General features: G+C 39.3%; 1 protein-coding gene across 1 annotated transcript in view; it reads left to right on the top strand.

The window, feature by feature from the left end:
• The window catches only part of ZSWIM6 (zinc finger SWIM-type containing 6), a 209,700-nt gene that overhangs the window by 177,675 nt on the left and 7,778 nt on the right, over nt 1-24,247 (top strand). The window contains exons 5-10 of the mRNA XM_018065605.1: nt 7,274-7,453; nt 12,223-12,399; nt 12,668-12,814; nt 15,824-15,970; nt 17,027-17,287; nt 21,078-21,213. Coding sequence (XP_017921094.1) covers nt 7,274-7,453; nt 12,223-12,399; nt 12,668-12,814; nt 15,824-15,970; nt 17,027-17,287; nt 21,078-21,213 — 1,048 coding nt within the window. The remainder of the gene's footprint in view (nt 1-7,273; nt 7,454-12,222; nt 12,400-12,667; nt 12,815-15,823; nt 15,971-17,026; nt 17,288-21,077; nt 21,214-24,247) is intronic.

Genomic DNA, 24,247 nt, shown 5'->3' with positions numbered 1-24,247 from the left:
TCAAGTCTTGTCCAGCTCTCTGCAACCCCACAGACTATAGCCCGCCAGGCTCCTCTGTCCATGGAATTCTCCAAGCAAGAATACTGGAGTGGGTAGCCATTCCCTTCTCCAGGGGAGCTTCCCGACCCAGGGCTGGGGAGACCTCCAGTTTTTTTTTCTTTAAATTGTTTGGTTATTCTCTATCCGTTTTTGTCAGTATGTACACAGATGCCTGCTGGGGTTTTGGGTGGCTCAGACGATAAAGCATCTGCCTACGATGCGGGAGACCTGGGTTCGATCCCTGAGTCAGGAAGATCCTCTGGAGAAGGAAATGGCAACCCACTCCAGTACTCTTGCCTGGAAAATCCCATGGATAGAGGAGCCCAGTAGGTTATAGTCTGCTGCTGCTGCTGCTGCTAAGTCTCTTCAGTCGTGTCCACCTCTGTGCGACCCCAGAGACGGCAGCCCACCAGGCTCCTCCGTCCCTGGGATTCTCCAGGCAAGAACACTGGAGTGGGTTGCCATTGCCTTCTCCAGGTTATAGTGTATGGGGTTGCAAAGAGTCGGACACGACTGAATGACTTCACTGCACTTCACATGTTGATTCTTTACCATCTGAGCCATGAGGGAAGTCCTTTTTACATCTTTAGGTAGCTTTATTCCTAGATATTTTACTCTTTTTGACGTGACAGCAAATGAGACTGCTTCCTTAATTTCTCTTTCTGATAGTTCATTGCTAGTGTATAGAAAGGTAGCAAGTCTGTATAATAATTTTATACACTGCAGCTTTTCTGAATTCATTGATGAGCTCTAGTAGTTTTCTGGTGGTATCCTTAGGATTTTTTGTGTATAGTATCCTGTCATCTGCAACAGTTTCCGTTTTCATAATGATTAATGATGTTTAGCATGTTTTCATCAGTGGTTTTCCATCTGTGTATCTTTTTTAAAAATTTACATATTTAGTTTTGCTGGGTCTTCATCGCTGCATGCAGGCTTTTTCTAGTTGCAGCAAGTAGAAAATACTCTCTAGTTGCAGCGTGCGGGCCCCTCACGGTGGTGACTTCTGTGCTAGAGCGGGGCTCCAGGGCACATGAGCTTCGGTAGATGTGGAATGTGAGCTCTAGAGCAAGCTTAGTAGTTGTGGCACATGGGTGTGGTTGCCCCACAGCACATGGAATCTTGCTGGATGAGGGATTGAACCCATATCCCTTACATTAGCAGGTGGGTTCCTAACCACTGGACCACCAGGGAAGTTCTCAACCATCTGTGTATCTTCTTTAGTGAAGTGGTTTTTTTCCAGTTTTTTTTTTTTTTTCCCATTTGTGCTAGAATTACTGATTTTCTTGATGAGTTTTCAGCAGATTTTACACACTCTAGATACAAGTTCTTTGTCAGATATATGACTTGCACATATTTCTCCCCATCTGTGGCTTGTCTTTTCATTCTCTTTGTATTGTTTTTTTTTGGTAACACAAAAAGTTTTATTGTTGATGAAATCCACTTGATAAAGTTTATCTTTCATAAGTATGCTTTGATATTTATATAAGATTATCTCTGCCTAGTCCTAAGGTTACAAAAATGTTTTCCAGAAGTTTGATAGTTGGGCTCCCGAGGTGGTGCTAGGGGTAAAGAACCCACCTGCCATGCAGGAGACACAAAAGCTGCACGTTCAATCCCTGGTCAGGAAGATTCCCCTGGAGTAGGAAATGGCAGCCCACTCGAGTATTCTTGCCTGGGAAATTCCATGGACAGAGGAGCCTGATGGGCTGCAGTCTATGATCCATTTTGAGTTAATTTTTAGTAAGTTAATTGAGTTAATTTTTTAACAAACTGTGTATTATAGATTTATTTTAAAACTGCACATTATAGATATAAGTACATTTTATGTGAATATCCAATTGTTGTAGCACTAGTTATGAAAAGAATTATCTCTTCTTCATTGAATTGACTTTGAACCTTGAATTGATCTTTACAATGATATATGTACTTGTTTCACAGTAGTGTACTCTCTTGATTACTCGTAATCTGTTAGCAGTTCTCAGGTGCTGGGGAGACCTCCAGATTTTTTATTCTTTTAATTGTTTGGTTATTCTCTATCTGTTTTTATCAGTATGTACACAGATGTCTGCTGGGGTTATGAGTAGGGTTATGTTGAATCTATAGATCAATTTTCTTTTCCATGTATTTCTTAATTAGATTTACTAATATTTTGTTGCAGTGTTTTATTTTATTTATGTAGTAATACTTACTTGTTTTTTTTGGGGGGGTGTGTCCGGTGATATCAGGGCAGTGCTGGCCTCATAATATAAATTGAAAACCATTCCCTTTCTTCTTTTTTCTAGAAGATATTTTATAGAATTGGTGTTATTTCTTTCTTTACGGTGGTAGAATTTTCCAGGGAAACATCTTGACTTGCATTGTTGGAGTTTTTAATTTAAAGCTATTCTAATTATTATTTTTCTTGAGAGAACTGTGGTAGTTTGTGATTTTTCAAGGAATTTGTCCATTTCATCTAATAGAATTTATGGGCATAAAGTTGTTCATAGTATTCCTCTATGAACCTTTTTAAGGTCTCTAGGATCTTCAATGATATACCCTTTTTTAATTCCTGATACTCATAGTTTGTCTTTTCTTTCTTTTAGTCAGACTGATTCATTCATCTTTTTAAAGAACTAGCTTTTGGTTTCATTAAACAAAATTTAGGGGGTGGTTTTCCATTTAATTGATTGCTGATCTGCTGTTTTCTTCCTTCTGCTTGCTTTGGCTTTGATTTCTCATTCTATTTCTAGTTTCTTAAGTTGGATATTTAGATTATTGGTTTGAATCTTCTCTCCTTTTCCAGTATAAGTATTTAATACGGTAATTGTCTTTCTAAACTCTTTATAGCTGTACATCACAAATTTTGAAATATTTTGTTTGCATTTTCATTCAGAACAATGTATTTTCTGTTTTCTTTTGTGATTTCTTTTACTCATTAATTATTTAGAAGTGTGTTAATTTCCAGATATTTTGGGATTTTTCTGAATATCTTCCTGTTACTGATTTATACTTTATATAGTTTCATTTCTTTAATATTTGTCAACATTTGTTTTATGGCCTGAAATATGGACTATGAATGTTCTGTGTATAAATGTTATAAATATTCTCTATGTATTTTAGAAAATATAGGATTTAGTTTTGTTTTTTCTCTACTGATGTTAAGTGGCATGTCTGTAAATGTCAATTAGATTGCTGTTGATAGTGTTATTTTAGGTGTTCTTTACTCTTGCTAATTTTCTATCTACTAGTTCTATTAGTTGGAGAAGGAAATGGCTACCCACTCCAGTATTCTTGCCTGGAGATCCCATGGGTGGAGGAGCCTGGCAGGCCACAGTCCATGGGGTTGCAAAGAGTCGGACATGACTGAGCCACTTCACTTTCTTTCTTTCTTTTCATCTGATGGAGCATAATTATAATGGTTGCATAAAGTCTCTGATAATTCTAACATCTGGTTCATTGTTTTTCCCTTTGGAATTGATCACATTTCCCTTTTTTCTTTGTAAACCAAGTAATTTTGGATCCTGAATATTTTAAATATCATAAGAGTCAAGGTCATGTTATCATCCTTCAGAGAAATTTCTATTTTTTTTGAAGCGTGCAGCCAGTTGGGTATATCCAGACCGTGACGCTCCCCTTCGTGGGTGGTGGTCTGCTGTACTGGGTCAGTCTCAGGCACCTGAGGTGTGAGAGCACTTGAGCCTGTTTTCGTACCAGATTTTCAAGGGTCTCCCTGTCTAGTTTCTGAGTGGCAGGGGGTTTCCCTTTTTACAGTCTAGTTTTATTTCCACAAACCACTTGCTGTTGTTTATTTTTCAACTTTTTATACTTTTTTTTATTAGTTTTTTAAACTTCATCCAGTTTTTAGTTGTAATTATAGGAAGAGATAAGCCATAATGGGCTTTACTTCATCTTGATCCTATCACATTTTGTTTCTGATCGGCATTTTAAAATATAGAAATGTAAATTGTAAACACCTGTGGCTTAGGTTGTAGCCATGTTTATTTTCTGATATAAATATCAAACATTTTGATATAAATATCAGACATTATTTGATACTTAAATATCAGATTCTTTAAATGAAGAACTTGCTAATTTTAAGTATGAAAGAATGTAAAGTATCTCTTTTGTACAAGCAAAAAACAGACCATTGTTACCTTTATCATTCACTTGGTTAACACAACTGATTAACACAGATTCACTTTTTCAAAGAAAAAGTGTTGTGAATGGCATCGAAGTACTGGTATCTGTCTTGTTTTGAAATTAATAAAGTAAAATTTGAATTTTTTTTTTTTTTGTGGCTACACAGTGTGGCTTGTAGGATCTTGCCCATTCCCCCTGCACTGGAAGTTTGGGACCACCAGGGAATTCACAAAACTTAAACTTTTAAAACTGAAATATTTGCTTGAATTAGCTACCTTTTTGAAGAATGTAGAAAGCAGTGATAAATTTATCAGCACCTTACTTATTCAAATTATGAGATATGCCTTCTAAATTCGTTATGGCTTTTCCTTTGAAAAACAAGTGAACATTTTTATTGAAATATAGTTACTTTAAAATACTGGGTTACTTTCAGGTATATAGTAAAGTGGTTTGGTTTTATATGTATATATATGTAATCAAAAACATACATACATATTCCATTATTTTGCATTAAGGTATTTATAAGATATTTGACTCCAGTTCCCTGTGCTATACAGTTAGATTCATACTGTTTATCTGTTTTATATATGGTAGTGTATGGAGGAGGCCATGTGATGAGGAGGCAGAGGCTGGGGGGATGCGGCCACAAACCCAGGAACACCTGGAGCCCCAGAAACTGGAAGAGCTGGGAGTGACGCTCCTCGAGAGCCCCGGTCTGCTGACAACTTGACTTTAGACTTCTGGCCCCCAGAACTGGGAGAGAATCGATTAGTATTATTTTAAGCTTCCTTGCCGCCCCCGGTTTGTGGTCGTCAGTATTAGAAGCCCCACCTGGGACACTCAATGTTCCGTGTTCCTAGGATCCACCATTCGATTGCGACCTCAGCCAGGCGGTCTTCCGTCGATCATCACGGATGTCTTCTCAACAATAAACCTCCTGACTTGGGAGAAAGGCTCATGCTGTACACAGGGGCCCCGTCTGTGTGGGGCTCGAAGCCCATGTTGCCTCGGAGTGGCTCAGCTTCACACACAGTAGCTCTGCTGGCCCTGGGGTCACACACCTCTGCGCCCTGCCTGGTCACGGCTGCAGAAAACTGGGCCAGCAGACATCTTAGGAGGGGGACTTGCCCCCATTCCTCTTGCTTCCCTGTCCTTTTGCATCCCCCATCCCTGTTCCTGGGCTGTCTCTGGGCCTCCCTTGTGGCTCAGCTGGTAAAGAATCCGCCTGCAATGCGGGAGACCTGGGTTCAATCCCTGCATTGGGAAGATCCTCTGGAGAAGGGAAAGGCTACCCACTCTAGTATTCTGGCCTGGAGAATTCCATGGACTGTATAGTCCAAGGGGTCGCAAAGAGTTGGACACGACTCAGCAACTTTCATTTCAGCTTTCATATGGTAGTGTATATCTTGTTAGTCCCATATTCCTAATCTATCCCTCCCTCTTTTTCCGTTTGGTAATTAAGTTTTCTATGTCTGTGAATCTGTTTCTATTTTGTAAGTTAAGTTTCTTTATAATACTTTTTAGATACCACATCTAAGTGTTACCATATAACATTTCTTTGACTTACTTCACTTAGTATGATAGACTCTAGATCCATCCATGTTGCTGCAAACAACAATTATTTCATTCTTTTTTTCAGTATTCCTTTGTGTGCATGTATGTATGTATTATGTAAGTATGTATATATACGTGTGTGTGTGTGTGTGTATCACATCCTCTTTATCCACTCATCTGTTGATGGTTACTTAGGTTACTTCCATGTCTTGTCTATTATATATGCTTTTTTCAATTAGGGATTTTGTCTTTTCCACGTATATGCCCGGGAATGGGATTGCAGGATCATATATGTTAACCCTATTTTTAGTTTTTTAGGGAACCTCCATACTGTTCTCCATAGTTAGTCACTCAGTCGTGTCTGACCCTTTGTGACCCCATGGACTGTAGCCCACCAGGCTCCTCTGTCTGGAATTCTCCAGGCAGGAATACTGGAGTGGGTAGCCATTCGGTTCTCCAGGAGATCTTCCCATCCCAGCAATCAAACCCAGATCTCCTCCATTGCAAGCGGATGCTTCACTTGAGCCTCCAGGGAACATTCTCAGCAACAGAGTAGGAGGGTTCCCTTTTCTCCACACCCTCTCTAGCAAGTGTTTTTTGGTAGATTTTTAGATGACAGCCATACTGACCCATGTGAAGTGATGCTTCATTATAACTCTGATTTGCGTTTCTCTGAGGATTAGCAATGCTGGAATCTCTTCACTTGCCTGCTGGCCATCTGTATGTTCTCTTTGAGGAAATGTTTATTTAGATCTTTTGCCCATTTTTTTAATTGAGATTTTTTAAAATATTGAGCTCTATGAGATATTTATGTATTTTAGAAATTAAGCCCTTATTCATCACATTGTTTGCAAATATTTTATCTGAGACCATAGGTTGTCTTTTCATTTTAAAGCAAGTGAACTTTTGATAAATGTTGAATGGTTTCATTCACAAAGACAAACTTAGTGATTTCATTTATATAAAGATTAGTTACTAGTTAAATCATTTAGGGAAGTATATTTAAGTAAATTTTATTTTTGAAAGATCTGTTGATATATAGATACATATACTAATGAACAGGCATAACAAAGCTGGAAATGCTTATAAGGAGACCAGGAAATAGTTTATTGGTATCCATTGTTAAATCTTTATGATTTTATTGTAAAAAGGTAATCTTAGGAATAAATTTACTTTTTGTACAGAAGAACCATTTAAAGTAGTTTATTAAAGCACCCATGAATAAACTCTGCTTGTAAATTAAAGTAAGAAATTGGTCCTTAAGTTTGTATTCTGAATTGACTTTCATCTAAAATGTCACACAAGTAGGAAGGTGATTAAAATCACCTTTGAAATATCTCTCATCTTTATGTGTAACAGTAGTCGGCTTCTTTGGTTCAAATTTGGGCTCTGTTGTCCTCTTTACATTGACCTCTCTCTGAGATTTGTTGCTTGGACTAAGGTAAAATTGCATTATAAAAATGCAGACTTGGGTCTATTTTGAAATGACTTAGCATTAACTATTAGGATTGAACATTTGTAAATTTTAAAAAATTTACTTTCCTCTCTCCCGTTAAATTAGGTGCTCTGTGGATGTGTATAGTTTTAAATCCCCACTGCAAGTTGGAGCAGAAGGCCAGTTGGCTAAAACAGCTAAAAAAGTGGAATGGTGTTGATGTCTGTCCATGGGAAGATGGAAATCATGGTAGTGAATTACCCAACTTAACCAATGCTCTGCCTCAGGGTGCAAATGCCAACCAAGGTGAGTCCACAGTGATAATCTGCTCATTTTGTACCTACTTAATTGTGTATCTATGGTTATAATGGTAACTTACAGTAAATTTGGAAACATTATTTTACTCACTTAAGAACTTACTATAACTCATGGACTTAATGTTTTGATGTGAATGTGTGTGTGTGTGTTTTAATTTTTATGCAAGATCTATGATATTTTTTCATATTCTCAGAATACAGATGGATGTAATACTTAACATGTACTAGTATGTGTTAAAATTGCGTACTAATTATTTAGTTTGAATTTTTTTTTTAAATCATGTTATGGGGGGTAGTGAATTACTGTGTACAACAAAATTATTGAGAGACCTGAGGAACTGTTATTCATGTGTTGGTCAGTTCTTATTTGGGATACTATGCTATGCAATCAGTTAAAAATTCTTAGTTTTAGAATGTAGCAAGTAAACATTTAACTCCTGGGACTACAGGGGAATGGGGTGCTGCTGGCATTCAGACCAGGAAAATTCTTTATTGTGAAAGGACTGTCCAGCATACTTGCTCCCACCTACTGTAGGCTAATAGTACCCTCCAGTCGTTGGCAGCTAACGCTCCCAGGCATTTCCAGATATCCTCTTAAGTACCTCTCTCTCATTTCTCTACTGTTTCTTGTGTTTTTTTTTTTAAAGTTTCTCTTTCTCTATTGGACCCACCCATTCAGGTCAAGTCTTTCTCATCCTAAAAAAAGTCTTTCTTGCCCTCATTGTCCCTGCTAGCTACTGACAGATTTTCTCCTTTCACATCCAAATATTTAGTTAATTCTTGCAAATAAAACTGTCATTCACTGTCACTGTTCTTGTGGAATTTTGTGCTGCTGCTCCCCCTTTTTTGAGAAAATGTGAAAGACTTTAAATTTATGATATATGCAAGATGGGAGTTAAATGACGTCAGGAGGATTCAGGAAAAGACTGTCTTTCAGTGTGTGCGGGTTCCATCTGTAGTTGGTACTCCTAGAAAGAGCTGGACAGTGCTGAGTATGAAATGTGATGTTAGCACAGTGTTTTCTGTCTCTACAGAGAGAGAAAATAATATGTATTATTCCATAGGGACTTGTCCAATCAAAAAGAGGTTTCAGGCCTTGGGAAGGGTGATTGTCTGGCTCTCCTTTGTCTAGAGATATTTGCCTTGGGAATTCAGTATTTGAAATCTGTCACATCTTTATTGCCCATGATGATTTTATTTAATAATTTCAAAGAAAATAAATCTGCCTCTTATACCCCAAGTTTTTTTGTAGAGGCTCAGAATTTTCAAATTTAACAATTCAACATTTGTTGTCTTCCATTGCTAGGAAAAGGATGCTTACATCTACATAGGCAATATATCTTTGATCTCTTCTTGACTTTATTATATTTAGAGGCTTCTTCGTGGTTGCCATCCTAACATTTTACAGTGTACTTTTACTTTCCATTTGGTTACTTTCCCCTTGGTTAAACTTCACTGTTCCATAGGCTTTAGAAAACTTCTTAGGAAGTGGTCCAACCTCCAGATAAAACAGTTTCATTTATGGTTTGACCCAGGGATATGCAGTCAGGACTAGTTTCTAAGGGCAGTATTTATGGCTGCTGTGCCCCAAGGCACTGGGGCTCCTTCTTTTAGAATACCCATATTCTCCAGAGGGGCTGGCAGAAGAGACAACCCTACAGAGAGGCTCTGGTGCTCCGCCTGCAGTGCTTCTGCTGGAGGACTGAGCAGACTGGCTAGCGGAGAGCCTTTGGTGGCCCACAAAGCCCAGCAGCCATGCAGGTGGATGAAGGGTGCACGTGATCAGACCTCGGGCAGAATTGCATGTGTTTGCACATCAGAATGAATGTGAAGCGCAAGTCAGGCCCTGTCTTCGCTGAGATTATTTGTTAGAATTAATTGACAGCATTAGAATCCACACCCTTACAGTAGTGTTTATTTTTTAAATATATCTGAATGGGAGCCTTTTTAAATTTCATCTTTTTTGATTGAAAAAAACTAATGTTATTTTATATGTGTGCGTGCTTAGTTGCTAAGTTGTGTCCAGCTCTTTGTAACCCCATGGACTGTAGCCCACCAGGCTCCTCTGTCCATGGGATTCTCCAGGCCAGAATTACTGGAGCGGGTAGCCTTTCCCTTCTCCAAGGGATCTTCCCAACCCAGGGATTGAACCTGGTCTCCCACATTGCAGGTGGATTCTTTACCCTTTGAGCCACCAGGGAAGCCTGAGAATACTAGAGTGGGTAGCCTATTCCCTTTTCCAGGGGAACTTCCTGACCCAGGAATCGAACTGGGGTCTCCTGCATTGCAGGTGGATTTTTTACCAGCTGATGATGATTTCGTCGCTAAGTCGTGTCCAACTCTTGGACCCCATGGACTGTAACTTGCCAGGCTCCTCGGTCCATGGGATTTTCCAGGCAAGAATACTAGAATGTGTACCCTTTACTTCTCCTACTCTGCCACCTGAGCTACCTAACCATTTAAGGTCATCTGTTTCTCTGTTTTCTATGCTATTACAGAAATTTTAAAACATAAGATATCTAAGATAAAAATTGACCAGAAAAAAAGAAAAAAAAAAAAAAGAAACTGACCAGGACTTCCCTGGTGGTCCAGTGGTTACGACTCCACATTCCCACTGCAGAGGATGCAGTTTCGATTCTTGGCTGGGAAAATAAAGATCCCACGTGCTGTGTGGCAGGAAAAAAAAAATTGACCATAATTTTGATACTTAATCAAATCAATTTTTTAAAGTCATTCTCTCTGTACATTTTTTTGTTTCTGTGCTATTACAGAGCTTTATATCTTATATTTTCTTTTAAACAGTATTTACGTTCTTTTTTGTTACAATTGGTATTACTGATCTCTTAAGAGCCAAACACTGTAAAAAGTCTGGTGTGTGTCTTCTATGTATGTCTATGATCTTACAGTCACATAAAAACATGAAAAGTTAAGATTTTAATTTGTTTAATGGAATTGATACCACAGTGGATTAAGTAGACAGATAGGACTTTAATTCTCTTAGTGTGTACATAATACTAAGTTGCTCTTTTAAAGTCTTCTTTTAATTTTAAATTCTGTTTCTGTGATTTGAGTTAAATGAAATTGCACAGCCACTTAACACTTATGTGTGATTTGGATTTTGGAATATTTGATTGACTGACTGTAAGAAGTAATGGAATCAGTTTCTTTATATTTATTCTGGTCTGCAAAAAAGCCCTGGTAGGTTCCAAAGGCTATGAAATACAAGGTTCTCGCTCCCCATCTGCAAAGAGTACACTGTCTGCTCCTAACAGGCAGTCTGGGCAGGGGCCAGAACAGATACATCAGTGTTTATGCCTCTCAAATTGTCGGTCATCCATGCATTTTGATATGTCTGCCATTCAAGTACAGCTGTCTAAGTCCACCTGAGACCAAGCTGAAGTAATGTCTCTTTCTGTTAAAGACCATTCAAAAAGCCTTTCAGAACAGCTGACATAGCTGAATTTGGAGTGAGGTTATCTGTGTTTTGATCTTGACTGCCATTGCCTGGGTGTGTGACCTTGGCAAGTCACTTTACGTCTCTCGATTTTCAGTTCCATCAGCAGAATAGAGGGTTTGGTCTGGATAAGTTTTCAGAGCTTTTCTTGATTCAGGTGTGTTTTGATTTTTATGATTTCCTTTGTGTCTGTGCTTAGCCAAAGCTCCAAGGACAGGAAGATGACACTTTACCAACTAAGGAAGCTCCAGATTTTACTTCTCATTTAGTTAAGTCTCAGAACAGTGAGGGGTGATACTTGAGTTAAATAAAGCATCCATAAATAAAAATAGTTTGTTACCCTGATTGTCAGTTGAGGCTCTTTCTAAGGTTTGTGCCACAGTTGAAGGTAAGTCTGGAGTTCGGGACCCAAGGGCTGGGAGGGCAGGTAGAATTTGAACCATGTTTTCCAGAAGAACTGAATAATCCCAGAAGTTGGGGTAAGAATATCCTTTATTCCCCAAACATTTCTTTTCTCCGTCAGGTCCTGAAACTTGAACCCTCTTCGGAGTGTGTGCTTCTGCTCTTTTGTGATGCCCCGGCATACACTATGCTGGGGACATCACACCAGTCATGGAACCTGCACGGGAGTCAGGAGGCAGCCTGTAGGGCAAGGTAAGTGCGCTGGTTTGTTTTGTAGCTATGTTGTGTGGCTTTGTGAAATGTTAAATATATGCATTTATGCCCTTTGGGATATAAAGTGCCATTTCATCATTATATCCCAAGAAGCATAATAATTTTAATTGTGCAAAACCGCACAATATAGTTAAAAAATACAACCAAAAGCACAACCCTTCTGCATATTTTTAAAGGCTGATTGCATCTTCCTGAAAGGTTCCATGGCTGGTGTCTCATCTCTTGCATAGTGTCTGTTGATCCCATCAGGGCAGCCCACCACAGCACCTCAGAAATGGGGAGCAGTGAGTTTTCCTGTGATTTTTGTGCTGAGTGCCTCCTCTGAGTGTATTTGGCATGGAAACTAGACGTGACAATTCTTTTTGCAGGACGCCTTTAACCTTAGCTTTGATGGCTGCAGAGTGTGTGTGTTTGATAAAACAAGAGAATGAATGGTGGCTCTTTGGGCTGATTCGCCTTCTAGTACTTAGGACATGAGACTATTCACCCTCCATCCTTCTGCTTAGGGTGCAGGACAGTCTGTGTGGGTGTGTTCATGAACATCTGGCCACAGAATGGTATGGTATGAAACTGATTTATTGACGTGTGAATCATAGCTGACACAGCTTTCTGAATTGTGGAAAAAACAGATTCATCGAACAGGCCACATCGGACAGTGTTCACCCGAGCCATCGAGGCATGCGATCTCCACTGGCAGGACAGCCACTTGCAGCACATTATCAGCAGTGACCTATACACCAACTACTGTTACCATGACGACACTGAAAACTCCCTCTTTGACTCCCGCGGGTGGCCCCTCTGGCATGGTAAGTGGCCAAACCGGAAAGACATTTCCATGACTTACTTCTTTGTTTAGTTTCTATAGCATTACTGGAGTGGGAGGTGGAGAGTTGAGGGATTCAATGGGAGATGGATGAATGCTTGGCAATAGGAGTTTTTCATTCAAATCCAAGTTCAGAAATGGTTTCTTGTGTCTTTGTAATGGTATTTTGGGGGAAACATCTTACTGTTACATCCTGTTTTTGTAGATATATCTGATAATGGCAACTTTCCCCCCTTCACTTTCTGTTTTAGAACATGTTCCTACAGCCTGTGCGCGAGTGGACGCGTTACGTTCTCATGGGTACCCCAGAGAAGCACTGAGACTAGCAATAGCTATTGTTAACACATTGAGACGACAGCAACAGAAGCAGCTGGAAGTGTTCCGAACTCAGAAAAAAGGTGACTGTGTGGAGGAGTTTGTTTCCACTGGAATGGGGTTCTTGGTGATAATGCTACTCGGTTTCGTGCTCTTTGGCGGGGAGAGAGCTTCTACAATTAGAGCCGTGGCGCTGGCTTCACTCACCGCTCTTTTGAAATGTTTAATGGCCAGCTAATCTGTGACAAGTTTTAGGCATTTTCCCTCTCTGGTTGAATGTTGTGAAACATAAGTTTGTTAATTTTTTGTTTCTTAGTTTCCTAAGTTAAGTTTTTAAGTAGTTGTGTTGGTTTTTTTTTTACTGTTTGAGTTATGTAGCATATCTAAATTACCTAAAATGCGAGTTAACCAGATATATTTCATTCTGTGAAGAAATGTTTTAACTGTGACAATAAAGGCTCCAGTGGTAGACTGCCTATGTTTGAATCCTGGCAAGAGGTCCCGGCTGGAGACCTTAGGCATTGACTTGACCTTATCTGTGGACTGGGGCCAGTTGAGAACTTGTCTCCTGGAGTTGAAAGATTAAACTAGTTATTTCCTCACATAATATAGAAGCACTGTAAAACATTTTAGTTGTAATAACTTGTACATCAGGACATGATGTGTATTTAAAGTGACCAAATAGAACTCCTGGATTTTTTAGATTCTGTAAATAACCTTTGATGAGCTGTCAACTGACAGAACATATTTAACTCCTCTTTGTCTCAGTTTATTAATCTTTTAAATTTTAAATAAGCATTACTTAGTAATAATAATTGCAACAGAGTTATAGTACATGCATAAGGCCCTGATCAGAAGAAAGAAATACAATGCTTTCTCTGATTAATCCATGTGCTTCTTTTTCTTCTGTACATGTAGATCTTTTTAATTTTTCTTTGGTATGATTGTTTTCTTTTCACTCTGGAATTTTATATCTTACTCAGAGAGAAGTAGTTTTAGTTGTGATTTTTTTTTTTTGGCTTATATTTTTTTTATTCCTTGGGCAATTATACACATATCTAGCGTATATCTGAAAATTATCAAAAGTTGAAGTGGGCTGGAGATTAGACTGTTGTAATATTTTATATCCTTTATATTAAAAGTATTAAAAATGTTAACTAACAGTCATTTTTTGATGAAAGAAAATTCCAAAGTTACCACATGAGCCAAAAAAGGGGGAGCTCAGATAGGACCGGAATGCCATATCCCTGAAAGTCATTGCTTTGTCCGGTTTGTCATGTTCTTATCATCATTGGCTACCAGATATATTTGCAGAATATGTTGTTTGGCCCTTTGCAAAATTTTTCTGAAGTCTCTCCCTTCACCTAAACACATACAATATATGGCCAAGAGATGTTTACTTCTGAAAAGTAAAAAGGATAAAAATAGGCTAAGAGAGAACAAAGTATTTTTTATACTGCAACAGGACAGCTTGCTCTTGGTGATCACTGGAGTTTTGAAACTTTACTTTATTGCTCTTTACTAAAAAATCTTTTTTAAATGAATTTAAATGTTACAATATCTAAGAAATACAAAATGTAAAAATGTTAGTTCATGTAGATTAAGTTGAAACACACGTTAAGGTGTTAATGAGCTGCCTTTGAGGTCTCAGATTCGTTTCTCTTTTATCCTTGACATCATGAAAATTTTAAATTCAGACTATTCTTTACTAGTACTACATATCTATATATCTTTCCCTACTTTATTTTTGTTTGCCCATATTCAGATAATAAGTGTTTTTGTACTGTTACAATTCCAAATTGCTGTAGCAGTTCTTTCTTATGGGGCCAAGATTAGTAAATAAAATATTTTGTACATTTTCAATAATACTTGGCATATGTCAGCTTTTAAAAAAATTGATATAATTGACATACAACATTGGTTTCAGGTATACAACATGATTCCATATTTATACATGTTTTTAAATGATTGCCACAGTAAGTATAATACCCATACACACATATGGAGAGAGAGACAGACAGACAGACCGGCTTGTTGCTAAGAGTAATACTCATGTTGCTGTTTCATCCTGGTTGTGTATATTAAAAATCAGTGACAGAAACTGAAGGGAAAGTCCCTTCCAAGGAATCTAGTGCTCAAGTTTCCATAAATTGTAATACATTGTGCCAGGCCATGCTTTATTTTTATGTACTAATAGTTGGTAGTCCAAAACCAAAGACTTCTAAAGGAATATTGAACTTGGTGGACTAGCTCTGTAGCTATTTACAAGCCAATATTTTTCTTGTTTATTTTATATGTAGTTTTTATTGTACTTTCCTTCAAGAACGAACTACTACTATTTATTATTTTAGTAAACACTTACATGTAAAGTACTGCATTGTTTACAGTAATGGAGTATATCCTAAAGTATTTGCAGCTCTTTTCTCAGCACTCTAACTTGAGAATTTTAAAGTTCTAACATTCCCTGAAGAAAATGAAAAGGATACATTCCATCCAAATTATGTTACCTTCTGTTGTAGTTCTCCTTTGTGGAAAAGTTTCTCTCTTAAATGGCTTACATATCCATGATAAGGAAGATTCTTGTAAGGTGATAGGGGAGTTCAAGTCTGACCCAGAGTATAGCTGCTCTTTAGACTCTATTTTAGATGACTCAGTGAGAATATCTTCTTAATAAAGTTGTAGTTAGTTAGCCAATGATAATTCCAGGGGGAATTCTTAGTTCTCTTTAAAGCCACTCCTAGGAGGTGAGGAGAGTTGTCCTTAGCTTCTCAGGTGAAAAGTTGGAATTCATTTTTCCTCATACATTGTGATTTAATAAGTGTAAACAATAATGTCAACCTAGTACTCTGGACATGAATTAAATAGATGTTTGAGAGTTTTCCTGAGCAGTTAACACCATTTATATTGATTCACAGATGACCCTTTAGAACTTAAAATAGCTCACAAGTTGGGGTTTTACGAAACCTTGTTTTTTAATTAAAGAGGAATTTTGAATTGAACGTAGCATTAATTTGTGAGGATGCTGCTATTAAACGGTAAAGCGTTTCTTTCCTCTACTTCTCTTCTTATCTCAATTCTCTTTTCTTACACAGAGCTACCCCATAAAAGCATAACCTCAATAACCAATCTGGAGGGCTGGGTTGGACACCCCCTGGATCCCGTGGGCACACTTTTCAGCAGCCTTATGGAAGCCTGCCACACTGACGCCGAAAGCTTCCCTGTGTTCTCAGATTTTACAGGTAAAAATAAAACATAAAAATCAATGAAAACATTGACGTTTGCCTCATGTGCTTCCCCCCCAAACCCTGAATGGCATTCGCCGCTGGCAGTTGTTCTTCACTGTTTCTTTTATGAATCCATATAGTTCACAGGACTAGCAGTTAGCAGAAATGGGACTCCCACTTTTTAGGCAGGCTTCTCAAACTGGGAAAAGTCTTGGAGTTGACAGTTGGCAGCATGTATCAAGAACCTAAAAATACACATTCCCTTCTAATCAGTGACTGTATATCTAAGAGTTTATCTGTGTTTCTTACTGTTTTCCAGCATAGAGATATAGAATAAGGATATATCATATGGCAGGGAAGAAGGTTGGTACCTTTGCTGCCACCATGACTGGATGAGCTTGGAGAGTTAATTATCTAGCCTGTGGTGGTTGCCCTCATGGATTCTGGTGACCCAAACTCTTATCAGGAGGGTGAGGGTATGACTCTGAATCTACTTTCCTTGGGAGTTTGACAGTTGAAGTTTGTTAAGAACTTCTAAATAGAAGCACCTTAACAGTGATAAGACGATGTTCAAAGAATCGTTCTCTTTTGACAACTGATGACTCTGATAACAAAAAGGACCATGAAATTGAGTTACATATATGTTGTGTTCTCTACTGTTTTTATTATAAATTACATCATTATGGTAAAAGTATGAAAAATTTTCAATTCTAGGTTTTAAAAAATTGGTAACTATTACAGTCATGTAATTTTACTCTTGGTTAATTAAAAATTTGTTTACTCTTAAGTATTCTTAGTATCTCTTCTTCGATTTATGGTTTTCTTTGGTGATTCCTTTTTAATGAGAGAAAAATATTTGTACTATGCTTTCCCCCAGAACATACACATTTAGTCAATTGATGGTCATTTTTTAAAAAGATATTGAAAAACTATATACTTTAACATGGTTTTCCAGCTTTCTTGGAGCTAAGTCAATAATTCGTTTAAGAGTTCTGGGTAAAATATTAATAGATTGTGCCTGTCAGAGCATCTGCAAAAGTAGTTTCTGAACTCTGATTTCTTCTGTGACAGAGAGTATGGGACAGTGCAAGTCTCTGGAATACCAGCATCTACCTGCACACAAATTCCTAGAAGAAGGGGAGTCCTATCTAACGCTGGCTGTGGAAGTAGCCCTAATAGGGCTGGGACAGCAGCGGGTCATGCCTGATGGGCTGTACACCCAGGAGAAGGTTTGCCGCAATGAGGAACAGCTCATCTCCAAGCTTCAGGAGATTGAATTGGATGACACACTGGTGAAAATTTTTCGCAAGCAAGCAGTCTTCCTATTAGAAGGTAACTGAGAACTTCTCCACGTGTTTAGCCCATTTTATTTAGGCACTCCGCTTTCTTCTGTTGGGAATGCTGTTTGAGCACATTTAATACAGCAGTTATCCTGATGTCACAGGCATGCTCATTCTCCAAAAAGTAGTGTCACTTAATAAAAACGCACAGGTGTTTAGATGTTTATTATTTATTAGGTGGTCATGTAAGCAGTGAGCCTGCTAGAAATGATCCCTATTTGAATGTCACAAGCTTTGAAGAGGACTGTTTTTATTTAAACTGCTGTTCTTGAGATAAATGTAAATTGGATATTTAGTGAATTATTGCTGGTAGCCATATTCCTTTATGACTGGTAGCCATATTCCTTTGATATATTAAGTAAGAAAATGGAAATTGGTTGGCATTCCTCCAAATTATTGGCTGTTACATGACTTCTGGATTTTGAACCTGACATTTGCACGTGCTGATAAAGGACCAACAACTATAGCAGTGAATTTTCACTGTGCTAATTATTCCAGAAAATTCATTAGGTGTAGATTCATCAAGGTAAAAGTTTCATAGAATCTCTAAGGCAAAGTCAAGTTTTCTTCTTTCCGTAAGGTCAAGAGAAAGTGAAAATATTAGTTGCTCAGTCATGTCCATCTTTCTGTGACCCCATGGACTGTAGCCTGCCAGGCTCCTTTGTCTATGGAATTCTCCAGGCAAGAATACTGGAATGGGTAGCCATTCCTTTCTCCTGGGATCTTCCTGGCCCAGGGATTGAACCCCAGCTCCTGCACTGCAAACAGATTCTTTACCATCTGAGCCAAACAGACAAATCCCCCAATTTTAACTGATATTTTTTAAAATGTTTTTTCCTTGTCAACAATAAGTGTACTTAATGTGGCAGCCTACTCTTTTACTGGAGAAGGAAATGGCAACCCACTCCAATATTCTTACCTGGTGAATCCCATGGACAGAGCAGCCTGGTGGGCTACAATCAGTGGGGTCACACAGAGTCAGACAAGACCGAGGCAACTAAGCATTAGCAATCTTTTACACAGATTTGGGAGATGTCAGAGTTTTTTAATTGCTTCCATCTCTCAAGTACATGTGTGTTATTTTTGTGAGATTCTCTGTGATTGATAAGCTCATAGAATATGGTTTATTTGTCTTATATTTGGAATGACTATACTTAGGGAAGGGATTTAGAGAAAATAGCATTTCAAAACCTCTCTTATATGTCCAAAGCTAAAGATCTAGTTGAAAAAAATTTTTTTCATTAAATGCACTTTACATTTATGTTTTAGAAATGCAGGTTTTTTTATGCTGGCTCTTAGTAACTCTTGGTAAACTGCCTTTTGATTTTCATTATCCTGAAGGAATAGAAGAGGATGTGTGCTTTTCAAAGTTGATAGTGTCTGATACCTGTTCATCACTTACTTTTCTATATGTCTTCATGTTCATTACTTATGAATATTTTTAAACTTTTAACTCTTTGATTAGTCCATACTTTCTGGTTAAACATTTTAATTAGAACTATGCCCGATAAGGAGTGCTGATGACTTATCCCAGCCTCCTCTCCTTTCCCAGCCTTGCTCAGCCCACAAAGAGTGGGTGGTGCAGGACAGGAAGAAGTCCAAGGGGAAGCCAAGGGGCCATTTCTATAAACTCCAAAAGATAAGTGCTCCATGACAGAATCAGCTGCACTGGGCACCAAGCTCTTGATGCACTGATGCTCTGTGAATTTCAGGGGCAGATTAGTTAGCGGACTTAAGTATCTGAAAAAGAGGAAGCAGTGGCCCTGTATTGTTGCTGAGTGTTAGTCACTTCTGGACATACTGTGGGCATACTGGAAAAACACTTTTGGGGGACTTAACTTCCGAATTTCAGTTTTTCACTTTTCAGTAAACTGGAACTCAGGGATTACACTGATTATTCATTGACAAATAATTCTGTGATACCTGACTCAGTGTTTTGCTTGTTGGGAAGTGCTGTTATATTGATTATGCATCCTGGCTTTCCCTGCGTAGTACAGAAAGGGAACTTGATGGTTTAAGGGAAATGCTGAAAGGAAATGGGAGAGAGATAAAGAAGAAAAATAGATGTTTGCTATAATTAGTCCTTAATAAAGTAGAGTTCATGTCTTATTCTGCTCAAGCTGCCATAAAAAAATACTACAAGTTAGATGCTTAAGCAACAGCAGTTTATTTCTCACCGTTTTGGAGGCTGAGAAGTCCAAGGTCGAGGCGCTCGCTAATTCAGTTCCTGGTGAGGGCCCTCCTCCTGCTTGCGCAGGGCTGCCTTCTCTCTGAGTTCTCACAAGGAAGAGACGGCATTCACTCTGTCTCTTCTTATGGGACACTAATTCTGCTGGACCAGGTCAGGGCCCCTGTGACCTCATTTAACCTTAATTACTTCCATAAAGGCCCTATCTTCAAATACACTCACGTTGGGAGTTAGGGCTTTAACACAGGAATTTGAGAGGAGGGCAAGCCTTCAGTCTATAATAGTAACAAATAATTTGGCCTCATATGAACTAAAGATGAAAACTGTAATGCTATGTCAACTTTTTACTAATATCAGATCACTAAAACATTTTTAAATATCTTTAGTTTGTCTTGGTAAAAAAAAGTGGTTTACATGACTTTTAAAGTACTTAAATAAGGAACAGTTCAAAACTGCTAACCAAAGAATGAAACAATGACATTTTAAAGCAACTTCTGTTAGTTTAAAATGATCTAAAATGTATCATGCTCTTACCAGAGTGCCCAGTTCAATAACTCCTCTCACCGTTTCCTCTGAACTGCATTTCTTGCATTCTAAACCCTTCACCAGACTTAGTTTTCTCATGGAAATCAAATGTATTATGTCCTTTGAGCAGTAATGTGATGGTTCATAATTCTAGAGTCATGAAACCAATGTTACCCAAAGGTGACATGGAAACTAATTTACAAAACACTTTACAGTAACCAGACCTCACAGTACCTAAGTGGAAAGTAGTTGAACTAACCACTGTGGTTTCCTTTCAAAATTTGTTTTAAAAGTTGGTATTGCCCTTCGTAAGGTAAGCAAGCATTTAGAGAGCACAAAGGGGAAGTCAGCTCTGCCACAATGCCTGTCATAACTTCTGAGAAATGAATTTTGATAGCTTCAATATAAGTTTGCTTTTGAAATTGATCTTTTGAAGCCCAAATGGTGGCAGACTCAGTTACTTTTTTCTTTGGCTTATGGTGAGTATTATTCTATTTTTTATTATTAATCACTTTCTGAGAATTAACATCTATTTCTCCTTATTAAAAGCAGCCATACTTAAAAGTCTTTGTACTGGAATTTGTGGTTCAGAATCTCCATCCCTCCCCCTGAAGCAGAGCACTCTTTTCTGGAAACCTGGCTTATCTGTGCCCCTACAGCTGAGTCTGGAGCAGGTTCCAAAGTGAAGCTGTAGAGTCATCTGTGTATTTGAAAATCTGGATGCTTAGATCTCACACAGTGAGAGAGGGCCTGTCTTAAGTTCAGTGAGGTTTCCTGCTTCCTTATTTCCCCAAGCAGTTGTCATGTGAACAAGCTCCGCCCCCTAGTTGTGTGATTCTCCTTTCAGCTGTGCTGCAGGCAGCTGTTCCTGAAGTGAATTTGGTGTTGTATGCTCTACCCTGTAGCATCATTTCTGACTTAAGAATTGTATTCATTTCAGTCACGTCACTTAGATTACATTCTTCACTAGATTAACACTGTTTATAACTTTACGTAAGAAATTTATGCTTTACAAGAAGTCTTAGTTCCTTGTTTAGGAATGTAAAATGTCTGTGCTCTCTTCCTACAGCCGGCCCGTATAGTGGTTTAGGCGAAATCATCCATCGGGAGAGCGTTCCAATGCACACATTTGCCAAGTATCTCTTCACCTCTCTCCTACCTCATGATGCTGAACTGGCATACAAAATTGCACTGAGAGCAATGCGGTACGTATTCCGCCCCGTGGGCAGAGAAGATCCAAATCCCCACCAGGAAAGATGGCTGTTAGCTAACTTCTCGCTCATCCATGTTTCTTGTAGGCAGCAGGAATCTGAAGAAGCTATTCGTGCTTCTTGAGTTGTGGCGGTGGTAGTTTGTTGCCTCGTTTGGCTTTTATTTTAAAGTAAGGGAAAGAGGGTATTTTTGTCGGCCGTCACACTCACGTTCATGTGGCTTTACCCTACTTAGTCTTGAAGCTAGAGTTTGAGACTAGAGAACAACTTCAGGTTGGGTTTAGTCACAAGGCAGCAACCTTCCTAAATAACTCATTATTTTGAAAAAATAAGATTTTTGAAACAGTGGTAAATAATACATATACTTGGCTGAACATAATAATTGAGGAAGCCCTTCACACCTGCTGCAGTTATACATTCCCGTCAGTAGTGCAGGAGAGCCATCTTGGCACGAAAACACCTTTGCACTCAACTGGAGAATGAGAGAAGGTGGGAGCTCTGTCTGGCATGGACGGCATCCCAGTTCAGGGGTCGTCCAGGATTTGCCTGCCTCGGCTCTGTTCCCATCACCCTCAGTCCCTTTTTCAGTAATAATAATTAGAACACATTGTCCTCTGCTGCTGACTTTTCTGTTTTCTCCTCCTCTATAAAGTCAGTTCACAAAGTAATTATTTTCATCATGAATTTGTGCTAGCTGAATATTTTTTAATGCATGCAAGATTGCATTTTTCAATCTTATATGTAGTCTTTTAAACTTTAAGGATCTGAAAGAAATAATCTACTTTCTTAAAACGTGAGCTTTTTCCTTTTGTCTTTTTTTTTTTTAATCAACACACTTGTTAAAGTGCAGATCAGACCCTGTTATTGCCACCTAAAGACACACCCTCCAACTTGAGATGTTGGAAAATAGTTTGATTCCACAGAAACTTTTTAGCCAGGGTAGTGGATTCAAAAACAGTGCCTTTTCTGTATAACTTAAAAATCACAGGAATCCTCTTTTTTATGCAGCAATAGAGTGTATAGTCATGTATGTGTTTATTGTCCCTGTGTGTCATTGTGAATGGAGGCGGCTGCTGCTGCGTCGCTCCAGTCGTGTCCGACTCTGTGCGACCCCATGGATGGCAGCCCACCAGGCTCCCCCATCCCTGGGATTCTCCGGGCAAGAACACTGGAGTGGGTTGCCATTTCCTTCTCCAATGCATGAAAGTGAAAAGATAAAGTGAAGTCGCTCAGTCGTGTCCAAGTCTTTGCAACCCCATGGACTGTAGCCCACCAGGCTCCTCCGTCCATGGGAGTCTCCAGGCAGGAGTACTGGAGTGGGGTGCCATCGTGTATGGAGGCTAACGTCTTTTAATTTGACATGCTTTCTTGGCTACGTGAAATCTCATTAACATATCAGAAAAACCTTAAAAGTTCTCTTGTCTATTTTTTAAATATATAAAAAAATAACTAACATAAGCAAAAGTCCACCACCAAATTACTTTATACCACTTGGTTTGTATTTTAGAGCACAATTTTATAAGTACGTTCCTATTCCTATTTTTGGAAGCTGACAGATGAAGACAGGTGCTCTGCTCTGTACTAAGATTTGTGCTCCTGTACAAAGGGAAGGATGCTAATGTTGTGATGCCACCAGATGCTATTGCCTCAAATCCTGTTAAGTTTAAGGGTAAAATAGCGTAAGGTTTCTCTGTGCTTCTGGCTTATGTGAAGGTATCTATCGGGAGGGATGAGGCTTACTTTTCTAACACTCAGAAACTCATCTATGTCTGCCCTTGGTGGCTGCCAAAGCAGAACGTTCATGGGGAATTTTAGCAGGGTACAGGGGAATTGTTACCACTTCTTTTCCACCTGCCACATGCCCTCGGCCAAAGGGCTGCTGTGGGAGGGAGGTGGTGTGAACTATTAGAGCATCTCTAGTATGCTAGGCCAGAGAAGGCAATGGCACCCCACTCCAGCACTCTTGCCTGGAAAATCCCATGGACAGAGGAGCCTGGTGGGCCGCAGTCCATGGGGTCGCTAAGAGTCGGGCATGACTGAGCGACTTCACTTTCATGCATTGGAGAAGGAAATGGCAACCCACTCCAGTGTTCTTGCCTGGAGAATCCCAGGGACGGGGGAGCCTGGTGGGCTGCCGTCTCTGGGGTCGCACAGAGTCGGACACGACTGAAGTGACTTAGCAGCAGCAGCAGTATGCTAGGCGGAGAAGGTACTGGTACCCCACTCCAGTACTCTTGCCTGGAAAACCCCATGGATGGAGGAGCCTGGTAGGCTGCAGTCCATGGGGTCTCTAAGAGTCGGACACAACTGAGCGACTTCCCTTTCACGCATTGGAGAAGGAAATGGCAACCCATGCCAGTGTTCTTGTCTGGAGAATCCCAGGGACGGGGGAGCCTGGTGGGCTGCCGTCTCTGGGGTTGCACAGAGTCGGACACGACTGAAGTGACTTAGCAGCAGTATGCTAGGAGTGAATGTTCTTCTGGATGGATTCTGATACTGTTTCCAGCCTCTGGGAACAGCCAGGGGAACAGGAAGGAAAAGAGACCTGTGGCTTACTTGCTTCTTAGTCTTTCTAGAAAGAGAGGGGAAGTCCTGAAGAAAAGTGCTTTCGCAATCATTTTCCCATCTTTCCAGGAATGTTGACTAGTTTCCTCTACGGCAACTCTGGAAAGATCTGTCTGTGAAAATAAGGATACTCCAGATTTTTAAAAGGCTAACTAGCAACCCCACCAAAATTCTCACTACTAAATTGCCACCGTCTAATCTCTCTGTCCCTACATAAAAGGAAAAGGGAGGGAGGCATTTGACCTGTCAGAGCAGTAACTGCTGTTGGGCGAGGCCCCAAGCCCAGCGTCACACTCGAGCCCGCAGACCCCTCCTGGCCCCCAGCTCTTACTCCACAGTCCCTGACACTGGCGTACTTGAGTGAAGGTCAGTATTTTTGATGGCTGTAAAAAAAAACTATTGCGGTTACAGCTACTCTGCTAATCTCGCTGGTGCTTGTATTTGGACGAGACCACTAAGCATG

The sequence above is a fragment of the Capra hircus genome, chromosome 20 (assembly GCF_001704415.2).
Source record: "Capra hircus breed San Clemente chromosome 20, ASM170441v1, whole genome shotgun sequence".
In the NCBI taxonomy this organism is placed as follows: Eukaryota; Metazoa; Chordata; class Mammalia; order Artiodactyla; family Bovidae; genus Capra; species Capra hircus.
Note: the sequence above shows the minus strand (reverse complement) of the source record. Positions and strands in the feature narration are given on the sequence as shown.